This window comes from Grus americana, chromosome 3, assembly GCF_028858705.1.
Source record: "Grus americana isolate bGruAme1 chromosome 3, bGruAme1.mat, whole genome shotgun sequence".
Taxonomy (NCBI): Eukaryota; Metazoa; Chordata; class Aves; order Gruiformes; family Gruidae; genus Grus; species Grus americana.
In genome coordinates, this window is record NC_072854.1 from 113,615,272 (window position 1) to 113,632,541 (window position 17,270).

Consider the following 17,270-nt stretch of genomic DNA (forward strand, 5'->3'; position numbering starts at 1 on the left):
GAACAATCAGGAGACATTCAGCACATCATAAAAAGAAAACCACTGTTGTGGTTAGTAGGGTGAAAGAAAAGAAAACCTGCCTTTAGGCTTTGGACAAAGATTTGGTGTAGGAAAACAGTAGAGCACTGGAAATTAGGCGACATTGGGAGAGCAGATCTAGGCGGCAATGTTATCCAAGCTCACAGAGCCTGGGAGCAGACTGGCCTTGGTTCCAGGCTGGTGGCCAATTTCCTGGGCGGATGAGCCATTTAGCCAGTGGGACACTGGGGAAGAGAGCTTGTTGCTGCTCCAAAGCCCACGATATATCCCACTTGGGTTTTGTCCTCCCAAGGTTTGTTCCAGGCTCATAGCCATTTAACTCACTTAACAACCTCTTCCATTAGCTTTTCATGCTCAGCCATAGGAAACCTTGAAGCTTACCCAGATGCTTTCAGGAGCTGGTGGCACAGAAAGGCTTGTGTTGGAAACATTTGTCCTGCCATGGTGGTCCCTTTCACTTGCCCTGCTAGAAGTCTGTCCCACTGTGAATTGCAAGTTGAGGTATGCAGACAAATGGCCTGCCCTCACCAAACTGCAACACTAATGAGACAACAGCACAAGGGCACACATGGGCACTCTCCATAGCAAAGACAAAATAATGTTTTTGGTTAACCCTGACTTATGACTGTATAAGATACAACATGAAGTAAGGGTATGAGAAGCTACCAGAACCTGCAGATCATAAGGAGTAATGTATATGTAGCTGACCAACCCTGACTGGTAATTAGAATAACTAGACAGCAGCATGAAAAATGGTAGAAGAGAGAAACATACATATAACAAAAGCAGGGTACTAGCTTAATTGCTGACTGAGGTAGAAATTACCGAGGCAACCATATTGTGAGTACCAAATAAGTGTATGAAGTCAGGAAACCTGGGGCCAGTGAGGGAGAAGTAAATACAGGTGGACGGCTTGTCTGTGAGGAGAAAGACTTGGTAAAGAAGCAGAACCTGGGAAGAATAAAAGGGGCAAAACCGGAATATAAGGTAAAGCAAGTGCCATACTCAGGACTGATTGGAAGCTGTTGGTCAGCCTTGTGCTTAATTATGACAGTTTGAAGCTGGACAATAAGCCTGCTGTTTCCACCTTTCTTGTGTCCAGCTTGCCTTCATGGTCAGGAGGAACTTGGTGTGCTTTGGGATTAATGAGAGCTGTCTCCCTGTGACTGGTGAGGAAACCCCTGAAGGGTACTACCTAACCTAATCACACTGCCCTTCCCTTCCTTGACAGCCTGACTCTGTCTTTCAAGTCCCCATTTCTCCTGACTGACCCTACAGAAGATCCTAAGTGCAGACATTGGTACCGTAGGACTTCAGTAGCTGAGGACTAATACAGGGAACCACATGAGAAATGAGCTACACACGTGCATGGCTGTATCTGAAGTCAATCAGGCCACCACATCTGCCATGTTCAGCACACCTCTAGCTCTTCAAAGAACCCGACTCACTGCAGTGCCTTCCCACAGATGATTTTTGGGGGGAAAGAACTAGCTAAAATGAAGTCTCTGCACAAGTCACAGCCACAAAAGAAAGGACATGCATCAAATATAATCCACTCCAAAGTCAAGAAAAGAAGTTACAACTCAGGATGAAGGCAGGGAGTTTGTGCTGGCAAAACATCAGCTTTATTAAGGTTAGAGTCTTCAGACTTGTCTTGTTCTGTAATTTTCCATAGGCTGCATACATCAAGGCACATTTCAAGATAATCAAACTGTCTGTTTCAAAGAGAAGAATGTTAAAATCAGGTATGTTTTTATCAACAGGGACAGAAAATGTCTAGAAAACATGAATAGTGGCACAGCTTGCAATGCTTACAAACTTGTCCTGTTTTGTAGCATTCCTCTATATCTGTGCATCAAAGCATGCTTAGAAATAGTCTGCTGGGTTATTTTTAAGGTAAAACATTGAAATTAAGGGTCAAGGGCCAAAAGTTTTCTAGTGCATTATCATAGAAGTACATCTTCAAGCATTTTAACACATTAAGGCACTTTCCAGGCACACATGAAGTAAGGTGCACACCTAGACTGGCTTGCCCCAGTCTCTAAAATTCAAGGACTGTGACTGAATTATGGATCCTCATGTGGGTCTTTGGTGATTTGTAATGGAGATTCTCAAGTGTCTAGAAAGGGACCGACAAATTTTTCTAAAATACTCATGATTTGTCCTGAATCTTACCCAATGATTGGTAGCTGAACAGACAAATCACTGCCTGCTAAGCAGATTTTCACTGGCAGGCAGTACAAAGTTTTCTCTTCTCCAATAAGAAAACGTGCATGCTCTGTACACACTGTTCTCCTCCACAGTATCATAGAGATCTTCATACACACTCACAGCAGAGAACCTTCAAGATTAACTCTTTTGTCAAGGTTGAGCTGGAGACATGTCACACTTCAGGGGAAGGATGAAGTTATCAGCAAAGCTGTAAAATGCTCTAAGCATTGGTTACTCTTCTCAGAAATTCACTTCAGATCAAATCAACTCAAGCCAAAAGGCAAATCTCTGTTATCAAGAAAAATGCTTCTTGGAGCATCTATTTTCTGTAACCAGTGGCAAAAAGTATTTCAAAATGAGAGAAACTTTTAAATGCATTTGTTTTCCAAGCTGTGCTGTGGACTAGGCCCAATACAGAACATGACAGGAACACAAGTGCAGGACATCGTACAAGGGTCCACTCTGTTAAACCTTTGAATAATGTAGCCAGATAGTGCAATGAGGATGCCTTTCACAGCTGTGTATCTCCCTTTTTGCCCATGAATTAACACTGCCAGGAAGATTTGGAAAACATACTAGAAGGTTTCACAAAGATTTGGCTCATCAGCAACTTGGAAAAAAACACATGGGAGGTAAATGCTAGAAGTTAAAGCTATACTAGCTCCTCAGTCAGGGTATGGCTTCTGCCCTGTGTTAAGAACATTGGTATAACATGTGGCTTACATCTGAAAGGTGTCACAGCAAGCAGCAGAGAAGCAGTAAACATCACTATTCTGGACAATCAATAAAAATGGAGACCTACCTATTCATCTAAAGTTAGGGCAATCCAGAACATCTGTCTTACTCCTGAACTGGGCATTTATCCTGGACAGGAGATGCTTTCAGAGCCTTGCTTCAAATAGCTATGCTCTGAAAAGCAGGCTAAATCCAGGAGGTCATCTTGAAATAATAGTTGGCAGGCCAAAAAGACTTAACATTTAACATGCTTTAAAGGACCATATGGAATAAGTTACACTGGAGTGAAACAAACACTTGTCTCTCACATCCAGTGTTATTGTTAGCAGCTTATTCGACTGTGTGTATTTCTCAGCAGCGACAATGACTCACTAAATAACAGGATAATACCATGGATCACTAGCATGTTGTGGTCTGTGGCCACAGGAAGGGTTTACTTTTACTGTGTACATTATGGCAGTGTCAACATACTAGCAGCAAATCCAAACGTTCATTGCCGCATCTAGGGTGGAAGCACAAGATCTCTGCTTGGAGCTTTTCTGTAAGCCAAAAAGTTAACATGGGGTATTTCTAATATCATGCTTGCCAAACTGCAACAAAAGCAATGAGCTGAGAATTAGATGCTGGGAAAGTAGATGTCACCTTGGTTTTGCTTCTTTGTTTCAGTGTGTGGATATGGCAATTGCTGATGCTGGGAATCAGCATGAGAGGGGACTGTTTCAAAGAGATGGGCTCCCTATTCACACATTAAAGCCTAAACCTTGATGCGTGGTTGCTACTTTTAGAAACAGGCATCAAAGCAAGCTGATTTGGAAGGATGAAGAGGTTGTAGGGCAAGAGATAAGACTGGTCCATCAAGCCCTAGGTCCCTGCAGAAAGCCTGAGAGTAGTCAGAGCTACTGCAGGTGGACAAGCACGTCCCCTCGGCTGCTTCAGGACTCTTCAGGCTTCTGCCTGAGGCCTGATACGCTGAAGTCCTGCCCAAATCACTGTGGGCCAGCCCCTCCATCACCTCCACCAAGCTCATGTCCTGTCCCTTGTTTCCTAATGCTTGCTGAACATTACAGATAAAACTCAGTATCTTGGTGAGACCTCCATGTAGCGTGGGAGACCTAGCTGCTTGGAGGAGCACTTTCAGGTTGATTGCATCAAAGGATCCCAGCCCATCTCCCCATGCATTAGGGGCTGTACAGATAGCCCAGGATGGCAGCATGCCATTTGTCTCCTTGCACATTGCTGTCCAGGCAGTCTGCATGGACTCATCTAGTTGACAAAGAGGAGAATACAACCCCATTCTGGCCATGTTGCAACACAATGGTGTCCAATACACCTCCAGATAGAGAAGAAAGAAAAAAGGGAACATTTCATGTACAGAAGTTTCCAACAGGGACTCAAGGAAGCCTTGGTGGGGGGATAGAAAGGCAGCAACAGTTTTGTAGACCACATTCCTGCACTTTCCATGTTTTGTTATTTTTTCATTTTCACATTTTCCTCTAGTTTCCTGCTTTTGCTTATATAAGAGGGAAAGAAAAGCCAATTTGATGTTCCAGTGAAAGGAAGGACAACTTTCTGGAGGAGCAGGAAATGGTGTGTGGTGGTGTCATGCGGGATTAGTGTGCAACCTCCAGGGCATGCCGCGGTCTGTGGGATAACCTGGGAAACATCCCAGTGACAAAACTTCTGATTAATCTCATCTTAGACAGGATAAGGAGCTTGAAAGCACTGGGAGACTGAGAGTAGGAAAAAAGCTTTACACAAAGTTCAATATAGTGTAATCCCATGGGGAGTAAAACAACCCAAGCACTGAATCTCCCAGCCTGGCAGAGGAAAATCTATACCTGAACAACACTCCTTGGCAGAAGACATTCCAGAGTGTTTTTCCTCTTTGGCTATTTACAGACAAGTCATTAGTCATCTTTAAGATAAGTGGAACCCAGACTAGTCTGGGGCATATGTCTTCCCACTGTACCTTTACCCAAATCCTGGAATTTTCCAGAATCTCAGTTCTGTATCTTCCTTCTCCTGTGTGCACCTTTCTGCATAAGTAAACTGATGTGGAATTTTCCAGAGTGAAATGCATGCCTTCTCTTCTCTTCTCTTCTCTTCTCTTCTCTTCTCTTCTCTTCTCTTCTCTTCTCTTCTCTTCTCTTCTCTTCTCTTCTCTTCTCTCCTCTCCTCTCCTCTCCTCTCCTCTCCTCTCCTCTCCTCTCCTCTCCTCTCCTCTCCTCTCCTCTCCTCTCCTCTCCTTTCCTTTCCTCTCTCTAGAAAAGGCTCAGCTAGAGAGATCACAAACTGAAACCTGCATTTTATGTTAGCAACGTCAGAGTTCAGCATTCCAAGGATTTGGGAAAGATCCTAAAAACAAACATCTCAAACTCAGGAGGAAGTTCATCATTAAATATAAAAGAAATCCAAATATGTCGAAGTATGGAAATCAAAACAACTTCAGCTTTGCCCTGCAGTGACCCCATGTAATATGAATACATTTATGATTAGATCACAGTGATGGTTGGAGCCCTAGATAAGAATAAACTGAGTTTTGAAGACCTCCAGATTCACTGTATTGTTGCTATATTTTTCCCCCATGTGTTGCCAGAATAAAACTGAGTTTCTTAAAGGATCAACTCCAAAATTAATATCAACTCATAAATTGTCTGCTTTACCTGTAAATTGGCAAAAAACACCACCACTGCTTAAAGCTGTCATGTTGCTGCCTCTTCCCATAGCAGCACATGGAAGATCAGAAGATGAGAGGGGACAAGAGTGAAACCTCTTTCTGTTCACAGGATTAAATGTGGGGTAATGTCAAGGTCCTCTCCAACATGCATGACCTACGCCACCTCCAGGCAAGCCCCTTCCTCCAGGTGTGTCTCTGGACATCGTTTCCTCCTGCTTTTCCTTCTTCTTCCTTTGCATGAATAATTGAGAGCTCTCCCATCCCTTTCTCTAGAAAAAAACATCTCTGCATCTTAGATGGCAAAACAGCTGTACTCTGACCTTAAGTATCTTAACTTAAGCCAAAACCTCATCATGTACCAAGGGACAACTTAGAAAAGCAATTGCATATTATCAGGTGGCATCCCTCATCCATATACGTCGAGGATGCCAGTTCAGAAAGTGGCCCCATGAGCTCCAGAGGTATATGTGAACCTGGGAAACAGGCATTGTAGGAAGGGGATAGCTACAGGCTGTTACCTTCTCTTGCTGTGCTTACGTGGAGGCTGTGGGCATGGGAGACATGCAATGCATTCAGCCACCTTTGGTTTGTCACTGATCTAGAAATGGTGGGTCTGAAGAGCAGGGCTCATGGCTGGAGTCTGTCTGAAGCACACTGGAATGGCAGGAGATCGCTGCAGCCATGTCCCTAGCCAGCCTCCTGGTACATCTTGCCAACTGCTTAGGGAAAACATCTTGGGCACCTAAAAAACCTAAGCCTTTTAGCTCCAGGGCATGCAACTGATTTCAGATTATTTTTTTCTGCATTTGTAAAGAGGCTTTCTCCATTTCCTGGGTGCCTTATCTGCAAACCCTAGCACCAGGATGACTCCCATGTGAGCACAATTCAGCAATGCCATAGTTCATTTTGGTAGTGAGATGCTGAGTACCTGAAAACTTAGTATTATCCAGAGCTATTTTGTAACAGCTAGACTCCAGCTGGGCATTCAAGGCAACTTGTATCATGAGATGGAAATTTAGGAGTAGTTTATGCCTGTAAGTGACCAAAAATGACAGCTGGATTTAGACCAGCTGAGGCCATTGAGGGTTATTTACTTGTGTCTCCATGCTCTGCAGTCAGTTATTATACACAGAACTTTTATAAAGAAGAAAAGGTTTGTGAAGCTGGATGGCCCAGAGTTTAACACAGTGACACAAAAATAGCAGCACAGTTTTTCTAAAACACAGGCTATTTTCACTTCCCATCTGAAGTTCTACTCTTATTCCAAAGGATTATGGCCATGTGTGCATAGAAGATACTGGACATATTTGTGCTGCTATGCATGAGACGGCAAGCAGTGAGCACCATGGTACATGATGCAGTATTTACATGTGGTGCTTGCAGTCTGTAAACACAAACTTTTCCTAAAATGCCATTCTTTCTAGAAAGCTGCCTGTCTTTGTGAGTCCTCTGGTGAAACCCTCCCCAGACAGAACATTGTCCCTTACCCTGAAGGAAGAGAGATGAGAATAGGAAGATGATGTTTTGGGAGCAAGAAAACCAAAGATGACAGTTGCCCATTTTCAGTCTTTTTTTGGAACATCTTATTCTTCAGGCCTCAATTCTTTGGGCAAACCAGATTTGAATTGGCAAATGGGTCTGCAGGCTTCTAGGCTGGGAAAAGGCAGAGCCATCACATGAAGCTGATTTCCCTAGAACATAGGCAATAAAATGTATCTGGCCAGAGAAGTGGATCAGTCCGTCAACGTGCCCCCAGAATCTGTTCCAATCTTCTGACTTACTAGAGAAAGACATAGTGTCCAAACTCCATCCTTCAGGAATCACCATAAAAATATTGAAGTTGCCTGAAGGAGAATATACAGTGGGTTTACTTCAAGTCAGAGCCAGTTTGTGAAATCCTCACTGAACAACTTCACGGTGTAGCTCTCCTCTGTGTGATTTATTTTGAGGATGTAGAGAGTCTTTTGGGCACACTATTTGTGTGATATAGAGAGTCTTCTTGGGCACACTATTAACCACAAACATGGCTTCCCTTCTCACAAGAAAGTCTGAATTCATTTAACCAGTTGTGGATGTCTGGTGCAAAGACTTCCTCAGACCTGATGTCTGAAAACCACCTGTGTTGGTTTTGGTTTTTTTTGAAAGCCACTAAGATTTAGGAACACAAACCACCAGTGCACCTAGAAGTCCTGTGAGCCTTTAGCTCCTTCCATGAGACGCACAGCATACTCTTGCTTGCTCCAAGTGCCTCAAGGGTGAGGACAGCTTTACCCTTGTCCGCAGCTAGCGAGAATAAGCAGGGAGCTCAGCTTTGCCCTTGTTATTGACTCCTGGGTTTTGTTCTGCCCCAATTCAGCTCAGCAGCTGCACTCTGTCTGATTGTTAGACGAGCAGAGCTCCCCCTTCCCCCTCTCCTCGTTGCACTCTGGCAAAGAATGGTGCGTGGGAGGACCTCGTGGCGAATGCTCGGAGACTGCAGCACTCATAATGACTAGTCACTTATAAAAGACATGTTAGCGATACTATTGCTAATGCTTTATTTGACTATTTATATTCATGTCTAGGGTCTCTGAATGAGATCCCATCAGCTTTGCACAAGGGACCAAACAAACACTAGCAATACCCATGACTAATCAATAGTAAATATTAATAATAGCTAGTACACTGATAATAATAATAAAACATCAGTGATAACACAGCCTACCTGAAAATGCTTCTGACAGAGAGAGGGAAGGAGGGGGGGACAAAGGATGAACCTTTCACAAGGTCCCTGGGCAGGTCTGCCCTGGGGCTGGGAACCGAGTGGTGACTTCTGCCGTGACTCCTGGCAGGATGACATCTAGCCAGGATTACTCCTTGCTTTGTCCACTGGGCCACACTACCCCAGCCCCTGGTCCAAATGGGAAGATCAAATTAAATAGGTCCCAGCTCTTCCAGCTCCATCCTGCCATCCTCTTCCCAAGCTGCCCAGCGGAACTGCTGGGTATTGCCTTGCTCAGGGACCATGCACATCAGCTAGTCTTTGTCTCTGGGGAAAGAGAAGCACATAGCCTCAAAGAGGCGGGAAAAGAAAAAAAAGGGAAAAAATTGGGGAAAAGCTTTTATCTATCAGCAGGCTCATGGACTCTACAAAACAGAACCATATCCAACAGAAAATAGAAGCAATTTGAGTAAGTGGGAAATGCAGAAGTGTTCTTTCATAGCAATAACAGTAAAAAGGTTTATTTGTTAATGACTCAACAGCAATTAAAAAGCTATTTATTGACCCCAATTACTTAAAGATTAATTCCTGTGCTAGTATTTCTATAGACAGGTGATATGTATTTAAAAGGTATCTGTCAAAAAAATCAAAGTTTGCAGGGCACAGACAAATTTCAGCTGCAGCTTAATTTTGAGTATTATTTTTTCAGCACTTGAGAAGAAACCAGACAAAGAGAAGATCTGTATTTCAGTGAGTATAAAAATGAGGAATGTGGGAATATCCATGGAAATGCTAGCTAAATAAGGGGAAACGAGGGCCATATGCATGGGCCCTCTTGACTTCAGCTTCTACTACGGAGTTAGAAGCAAATGCTTCCATTATGTTCTTCTTATGTAATGACAAGGGAAAGCATTTTCATTCATGAATGGAAATGTTTATGACATTTGTGGTCTAGTAATTTCCCTTTACAATCATCTTTCATCATATCGCTGGAAATCTCCTACAATTTCAGTCATATTCACGATATTATTTTCAGTTCTTTCTGTATAATTTCACTTCACCTGTTCTAATGTTTTTTCCAGTCTATTAACCACCTGAAAAATGAGAAAGCTTTATCTAGCACTTTGCAGTGGGAGTATGAATACTGTATTATAACACCTGAAAGCACATGAACTGTTACCCAAATGCCATTCTGTAGCATTTAAAGAAAAATCTCATGTTTAACTGTACCACCGCAAACCAACAAGATTTTAAGCCAAGGCTACAAAAAGCTTTTTTTGTGTTCTTTTTAACAAAACACTTCTGTGGAGAAAGCCTTTCTGCCAAGGGTATACTCTGCTTTTTTGACAGTGCCCAGTTCACAGAGCTAACACATTTCAGTGCTAGTTTGAAGGAAAGCTATTACTTCAGTGCTTTGGAAATATTCACAATAGCACACAGCTGTTTTTGCTGGGGTTGACTTTCACAACACTGTAATGGCAGTTAAAACCATACCAAAAATCCTTGCACAGGATGTAATCAACCTCAAATCTACAGAGAAACATTGAGAAACTGCCTTCAAGTGCCAAGAAAAACAACAGTCATTTACAACAAGCTCTTCCTAATGTCCAGTCCGCTTAATCCAAATGAGACGTCTTTCTCAAAATGAAAGTAGGACAGATGAGAGAAGAAAAACCCCTTGACTATTTTTCTTAATTTTTCTAGATAGAAACAGAGAAAGACTCAAACACTGGTAACCACCACCATCCCTCCTGCCCACCATCCCTCTGTCTGCCTATGTTTGAACATCAGTCAGCCTGTAAATCCGGTTTGTGAGTGATAAAATGCTTGTTTTCCAATGTTTTCCTCTTGCCTCTTTCAGACACTTAGAAAGTTTCTGTCCCTCCAGTGGCAAAGCTGTTATATGTCATGTTCCTTACTCAGAGAGCTTAACTGCTATCCAGCTATTGGAGTCATCCTGTAGCCCCGGATTTACAGCTTTACTCAGGATGTTGTCTAACAATACCTAGGTGTTCCCAAGAAATGTTTGAATTGCTTTTCACTTACCCCAGCCGAGTCTCAGCAGTTGTGGGTAAAGTAGAATGGAAAAAAGCCCTCATATGATAGTGTCTCTAAATTTACCAGAAAGAAAGGAGCTGGGGTGCTTGTCCTTTAAGTGTCTCTAAAGATGGTTTGCATAGCTGGATCTCAGCTTATCTATGCTTTTCTGCTTTTGCTTCCATACATGGATCTGTTCCCAACAGTAACTTCAAGCTGTCGAAAAGAAGCTATCTGGCAGCTTTCAGCTTCATCTGACACATAAATGAGTGAAAATAAATAAATAATGATCTTTTCTGCAGGCTCCCTTTTTTTTGATTTGCACCTCAGAACCTTTTTAGTTTTTTTTTCTTCTCCCCAGAGTAGTATTTTGCTATTTTTTCCAAAGTAATTCCTAGGTGAGGGCAAACAGAAATGACCAAGGCAGATTTCTCTTCTCCCTTTCCTTCAGGCTCACATAATTTTATTCTCAGAAATATCTTTTTTTTTCCTTGTTTGCTTTGCTTATAGGTCAGGGTTTTGCATGTTTGCTACTTGGAAGCATGTCAAGGCAATATACATCATGTCTGTAGCAAGGGAAGGTTAAGAGTCAAATTTTTGGAGAGACATAGATTATAGAAGAGCCACGTGACTGCTCCCAGATTAGCAGCAGTAGCAGGAGTAAGCATTCCTCTGATATTACAGTAGCCACGATGGGACATGCCTGAAACACTGAAGAGTGGAAGCTGCAGTTTGGAAGCTTCTTGCAGATGTAGTTATGAATAAATCACTCGTCGTACTCCTTCCTACCTTCCATACTTCATAGGTTTCAGTTTCAGAAAGGGCTGATAAAGGACAAAAATGTGCACAGGGAACCCTGTGCCACAGGTCAGGAAAGTAGTCATATAATTAAGCTTAACTCTGTCCTTTGTTATCTCTGCTGTGCAAACGGGAATGTTAAGGGCTCCAGTGAAAGGGCAAGACTAAGTATCATAGAATCATAGAATCATACAATCATAGACTATCCTGAGTTGGAAGGGACCCATAAGGATCATCGAGCCCAACTCCTGGCTCCACACAGGACCAGCTGAATCAGAGCATATGACTGAGAGCATTATCCAGACACTTCTTGAACTCAGTCAAGCTCGGTGCTGTGACCACTTCCCTGGGGACCCTGTTCCAGTGCCCGACCACCCTCTCAGTGAAGAAACTTTTCCTGATATCCAACCTAAACCTCCCCCATTGCAGCTTCATGCTGTTCCCTCAGGTTCTATCACTGGTCACCAGAGGGAGGAGATCAGCGCCTGCCCCTTTGCTCCCCCTCGTGAGGAAGCTGTAGGCTGCAATGAGGTCTCCCCTCAGCCTCCTCTTCTCTAGGCTGAACAAACCAAGGGACTTCATCCTCTCTTCATATGTCTTCCCCTCTAGACCCTTCACCATCTTTGTTGCCCTCCTTTGGACGCTATGTGTATGTCATTATTATCGTATGCTATAGTGCCAACTGGGAGTAAAGAAGATATTAGAGACCTAATCGATTGCTTCAGACTGAGCTCCCTTGATGAAAGAAAACTGGTGAAAGACATATTCAGGCACTTAGATATCTAAGGCTGAATGTAGGTGTCCATACTCAGGCCACTTGCATTGAAAATGTTGTCCTCAAACTTGGTGTTTTTGATTCATTGCAGGAGAAGGAAATTCCTTGTATATTCCCACACACCAATGACCTTGACTGTTTGAGATTTTCCCTAAACATCTGTTGAACACTTGCAGAATAAAAGTTTTTTTAAGGGCTCACCAGATCCACCTCTACAATGAATGACAAACTACATTGTTTCATTATTACATTACAAATTGCCCAATTAGAGATACCACTGCTGTTTGGTGTCTCAGAAATTAGGGGGGATGGCGTGCGTGTGTGCTTGCATGTGTGCATGCGTGTGTGTGTGTGTGTGTTTGAAAATCCTGGGAGGTCTCCAGCATCTACCTGGCATCCAGAAAAAAGACAGCTGCCCTGGGAGCACACTTCTGCATCCCAGAGCAAGCAGAAGGCCCATGGAAGCATGAAACAGGCAGCAAAAGGAATCACTTGCAAAAGATGAGTAAGTATAAGGGGACTCTCCGGTTTCTAGTACGACAGCCTGTATCGGTGCCTGTCGTTTGGGATGGTGGAAAGTAATGGGAGGAGAAAAATCTCTTCTGGAAATCTGTCCTGGGGTTTCTCCAGGCTCTCAAGAGCTGGATCCAAGCTCATCCTAGGAGGATGCTTGAATGGGAATATCTGCTGCTGTTGCCTGTTAGGCTTGGTGACTAAGGAGGTCTATGCTCTAGTACAAATAAGAACATGATTCAGCAAAGCATTGAAATTCCTGCTTAATTTTAAATATTGCATAATACTTTTGACTTCCCTTGGGTTATTCATGTGATTTTATTTCTATGTTTTACTAGGTTGTCCAGATATGGACATGAAGCTGCCACAAAGCAGCATAAAAAACAAACAAGATTTGGCACTAACATGAGAGTATATTTGTATTTCACAGGTCTCTTGACTTCCATGTATTGCTCCTAAGTCTTAGGGCTAACCAAAATGGGCTAAGGAAAGCAAGACTGTTGCTTCAATTCATTGCATGTGTCCTTTCCACGAAGGAAAAGTTGAAAACCACAGGTGTGCGCAACCGAAGAAAAACGTGTGGCTTTGAGAATAACTTGATACTGCTGCACTCGGAGTTTTGGTAACCACAAGGCCAAGGAGGTAGGCTGTTTTCTGGCTTTGATCTGCCCTTCTGTTCAGCTGCTGCATGTCACCCCCTGGATGAGTGACACCACCCCTTTGAACTCCGCTCCCTATGCAGAGTGGCCAAAGAGCTACTCATATTTTCCATCGAGAGCTTTTCCATTCGTCCCTGCTGGGAGAGGTGAAGTTTGTATCAGGGCATGTGGCTGATAAGGTGAAAGACATTTTCCTAAAGCAAAAGAAAAAAATAGGCAGTGGTGTTGCCAAGCACCGAGTGGGCCACAGAGAGATGGAAATAAAACACCATTGACCTTCGTGCCCACTGACTCATCTCCTCCTCCCCAAAACAAGCAGGACAGAGGGAGACAGTCCATCTTTGGTGGTGAGACACATGGAGGACATCAGCAGCTCTGCTTGGCCTGGCAGCAGGCAGATTTGCAGAAGTGCTGGTGAGCACAGGCCTGGGATCAGGACCAGATGAGGGTGGTCGAGCTTCCTCTGCTGAAGGCTGGTTCCCCTACAGGGATCCCCTCGTCCACCCCAGTCCCCTCCCAGGGCTGCACACCCTCCTGAGGAAAATCCTCCCCAGCTTTTCACTCAGCAATGAGGTGCTGTATCTCCAGGATTTTGTTCCAAGAGGTTGTACTTTTTTGTGCCGTCCATCCTGTCTGTCCTCTCTGCCTGTCACAGTCAATGCTGTAGCCTTGCGATGAAATGGGCCCTGGGTCTTCAGAGCCACTAGTGCTCTTTCCCACGCTGTGCGCTGCAGTTTCAAGCCACCAAAGAGGAGTTGAAGTGTCTTTTGTGAATATCAATGTGAATTTCGCAAGAGTGATTTAAATATAGCTGCCTACTTTCCTGGGAGATCCTGTAGTTGTATTCTCACTGCAGCAAAAGCTGCACCATATGCCTAGCACTCACAGCCATTTCCCAAAGACCGCCAGGGACTTGTTATTCTGCATTGGGCTTCTACAGGGTTCCAAAATAAAGGCTTGCTGGGGAGAAAGGGCAGAGGGGCAGACTGCAGCTGACATCTTCAACATGTTCAGATGTGCTGCTCAGGTGCATTTATGTAGCATTACACGTGTGAAAGCTGGATGCAGCTCTGAGCAACGTGATCTGATGTGGAAGTCAGCCCAGCTTTGAGCAGGGGCTGGACCTCCAGAGGTTCCTCACAACCTAAATTATCCTGTGATTCAGGGACAACCTCAGTTTAGGATATAGTCATATGGCAGAGGAATAGCAAGGAAACCTGAATTCCTAGGGCACCGAGGTAATTTTCTGTCTTCCTGTTGTTTTTTGTGATTATCTTACAAATTCTTTGAGCATGGTCCATCTCTCATTCCACATACACGGCTTGTCTCCAATGTTGCTTGAACCTTACTGCACTGCAAGTGAAAATCCACTATTTCCCCTTTTTTTAAAGTGATTAAAATGCAGTTGGGCCTGTGCCCAGGTAAAGCACAAAAGTCAGGCAGCCATTCTTTCCTTGTGTTAAGTATGTAAAGCTTTGCAAGCGAATAAGACTTTTTCTGTTTAGGGTAAGCAAATACGCTTCAAACCTGGGGAGCATCCAATTCTTAGTGATCATTAAGTGATTGTTTATTTCACCAAGGCATAAATTACTGTGCCTTCAGGACAAAGCTAATAGAAAAAATGCTAATTAGTGCTGGTCAGAAATTTTCCAGTGGAACATTTTTTCTGTCAGAAACTCTCCTGATTAATCAAAGTTGAAATGTTCCAGAAGTACATGTTGATTTTGCTGAATCTCCCATACCACATGGTGGGCTGAGGTGGGGTGGGAGTAATGATCTTTCATCCAATCAATCCATCAAAACCCTCTTGCTGATCCCCTGCCAATTTATCTGCCTGGCTGCAAGCCTTGTGACAGTGCTAGGGATTGGAGTTTGGGGCAATCTGCCATGCAGAAAACATGCTGGTGGACAGGTCCTGAAAATTCCTGGTTCCTAGATGGGAATGGTAAATACAGAAGTCAGGGAGCCTGCCTTGTCTCCCCAGGTCCCTTGCACTGGACAGCAGCCTGGGAACATGCATGCAAAATGGCATATCAATATTTCCAAATGACATATTTCAGTCAGCTAAATCAGATCTTTTCCTTGGCTTCCAAAAGACAAGACCTGAATTTTGTTCTGGGATTCCTGCTGGAAGAGAATGAGGAGCTGGTTTGATACTAGCTGTGTTCATCTGGACTCAAGTTTCTACAGGTGCTGTTTCTCCATCCCTGACATGTAAAATCTGCATGCAGTGCTTTTATTCATCTCACACTTTCCTGTGTTCTGACAGAGCTGCCTCTGAGGCTGAAAAGATGAAGATCACAGCAGCCTGGTCCCTGTGATATTCCTAAATTCAGAAGCAGCTACATGGGCTCCAATTTGCATGTAACTTGAGACACTGGAGGGCTCTGTGGCCAGACTGGAACTGAAAAGCCCACAAGCACTGGGCTTCTGAGGTGGTGACTGCAGGAGTCTGCTGATAGCAGCTCACCCTGGACCTGCACTGCAGGACTTGGAGACCACACATGCAATCAGCAACATGCTTAGATGGTGCATGCATCACTGTTTGCTCCTGCTCTGCTTGTGCCTGCTAACTCCTTTGCTCCACTCCTGCTGAAACCATCCTAGCTCTTTGGACTTCCACATTTCCCTCCTGCAAAGAACACCTCTGGAGCTGAGCACACACAGGGCTGGTGGACATGACCCTTCCCTTAGCTAGTACCACCTCTTCAGATCCTAGGGCTGGCAGAACATGGCTCTAATGCTGATCAGAATACTGCAGTAACCAGGTCTAAGGATACCTTGAATTGCCAAGCATTAATATTTGATGCATTTCAATATTGAAAGAGCTTGATAAGATAATTTAAGAAAGACTGTCGCTTTTTAAATTATTTGTAGACAATTTATAATGGAGCAAATCCACTTGGAATGAACAATATTTTGGCTAGGGTAGACGTATGGCTCAGACAGCTGCCTACATTTATTTAAAACATCAGAGAGATGACAATTTTGAAATTCTCTGCTAGAAACCTCAGGTCTCAGCAGGCCAGATTCCCAGCCAGCAGAAGCAAGCAGAGGATCCAGGCGGTGTCTTAACGCTGGTTGCAATTTTGTTGAAGGAAAGTTTTGCCTTTGGAAATAAAGTAGAAGAGACAGAGGGTTTCCCTAAAAGTTTTGTTTTCAGTAAAAATATTTGGGTTGTCATCTAAAACTTGAAAACCACAGCTGGAAAAAATGAACTGCTGGTTGCCAAGAAAGAAGAAAAAACCTTGCTGCCTTTTTTCTTGATTTATTTGTTTTCCAGGAAACATCCTGGTATGAGTGGCTGCAGCAGTTTACACCTGATCAGGATCAGGCCCAATACTGATAGCACTGTCTCTTGCTTGATAAAAGCCATATGCGTCTACACAGAGTTCACTGTGGCAGTCACATCTCTCATACGTATCACATAGCTGCTGTGTGCCTGAAGCAGAGGGCAGGGAAGCGATGGCACAATTCATGCAACGTTAAAATGAGCTGCTTTATGTAACACAATATGCTTCAAACGCACCCAGCGCACCACGGAAACTATGCGAGGGAAGCCAAGAAACCTCTGTACAATAGCACAAACAGAGACAAACAGTCTGTAAAGGACAGCACACTTCGTTACCAGTGAGGGAACATTCTGCATAAAACATCCCCTTTGTTTCTGATTTTCCTATCCCGATCTTCAAGGCAGATCTCCAAACATGCCATCAAAAGATGAGCCTGGGAACAAAAATTCATACCTGCAGTGGACCCTGGAAAATAGGAGGTGCTGGTTTTACAGCGCCTAGGAATTTTCTCCAGCCACCCCTTGGTGGTCCAGAGAGAATCACCACACTTTCTCTTCTTCCCTAACCACCACAGAGTTCTACATCACTTCTTTACCTCCTTCCTCTTTGATACTCCTGTCTGCTGCCCAAACACCACCCTGTTCTTTCAAACTGTGTGAGTCCAGATAATTAAAAAAAATCATTCTCAACCTGCACTTGATACGAAAGTGGAAAGTTCTCTTTTGTGTAGCTTTTCCTTCTTAATTTAGTCCAACTCACTGCCTCTGCCTACAAACCATGCCTTGCTTATAGCCTCAGGTGTTTGCCAATCCTGCAGTCCAGTTGCTTTAGA

General features: G+C 43.7%; 1 protein-coding gene across 7 annotated transcripts in view; it reads right to left on the bottom strand.

Moving 5' to 3' along the window:
* Window positions 1-10,545, bottom strand: part of SLC8A1 (solute carrier family 8 member A1) — a 138,025-nt gene extending 127,480 nt beyond the window's left edge. For 6 of the 7 annotated variants that reach the window (XM_054820884.1, XM_054820879.1, XM_054820883.1 and 3 more), the window contains exon 1: window positions 10,410-10,545. In XM_054820884.1, coding sequence (XP_054676859.1) covers window positions 10,410-10,462 — 53 coding nt within the window. In that variant the 5' untranslated portion in view covers window positions 10,463-10,545. Of the gene's footprint in view, window positions 1-8,366; window positions 8,691-10,409 lie in introns of all 7 variants that reach the window. The other variant, XM_054820881.1, reaches the window with a different exon arrangement.
* Between the last annotated feature and the right edge of the window lie 6,725 nt (window positions 10,546-17,270).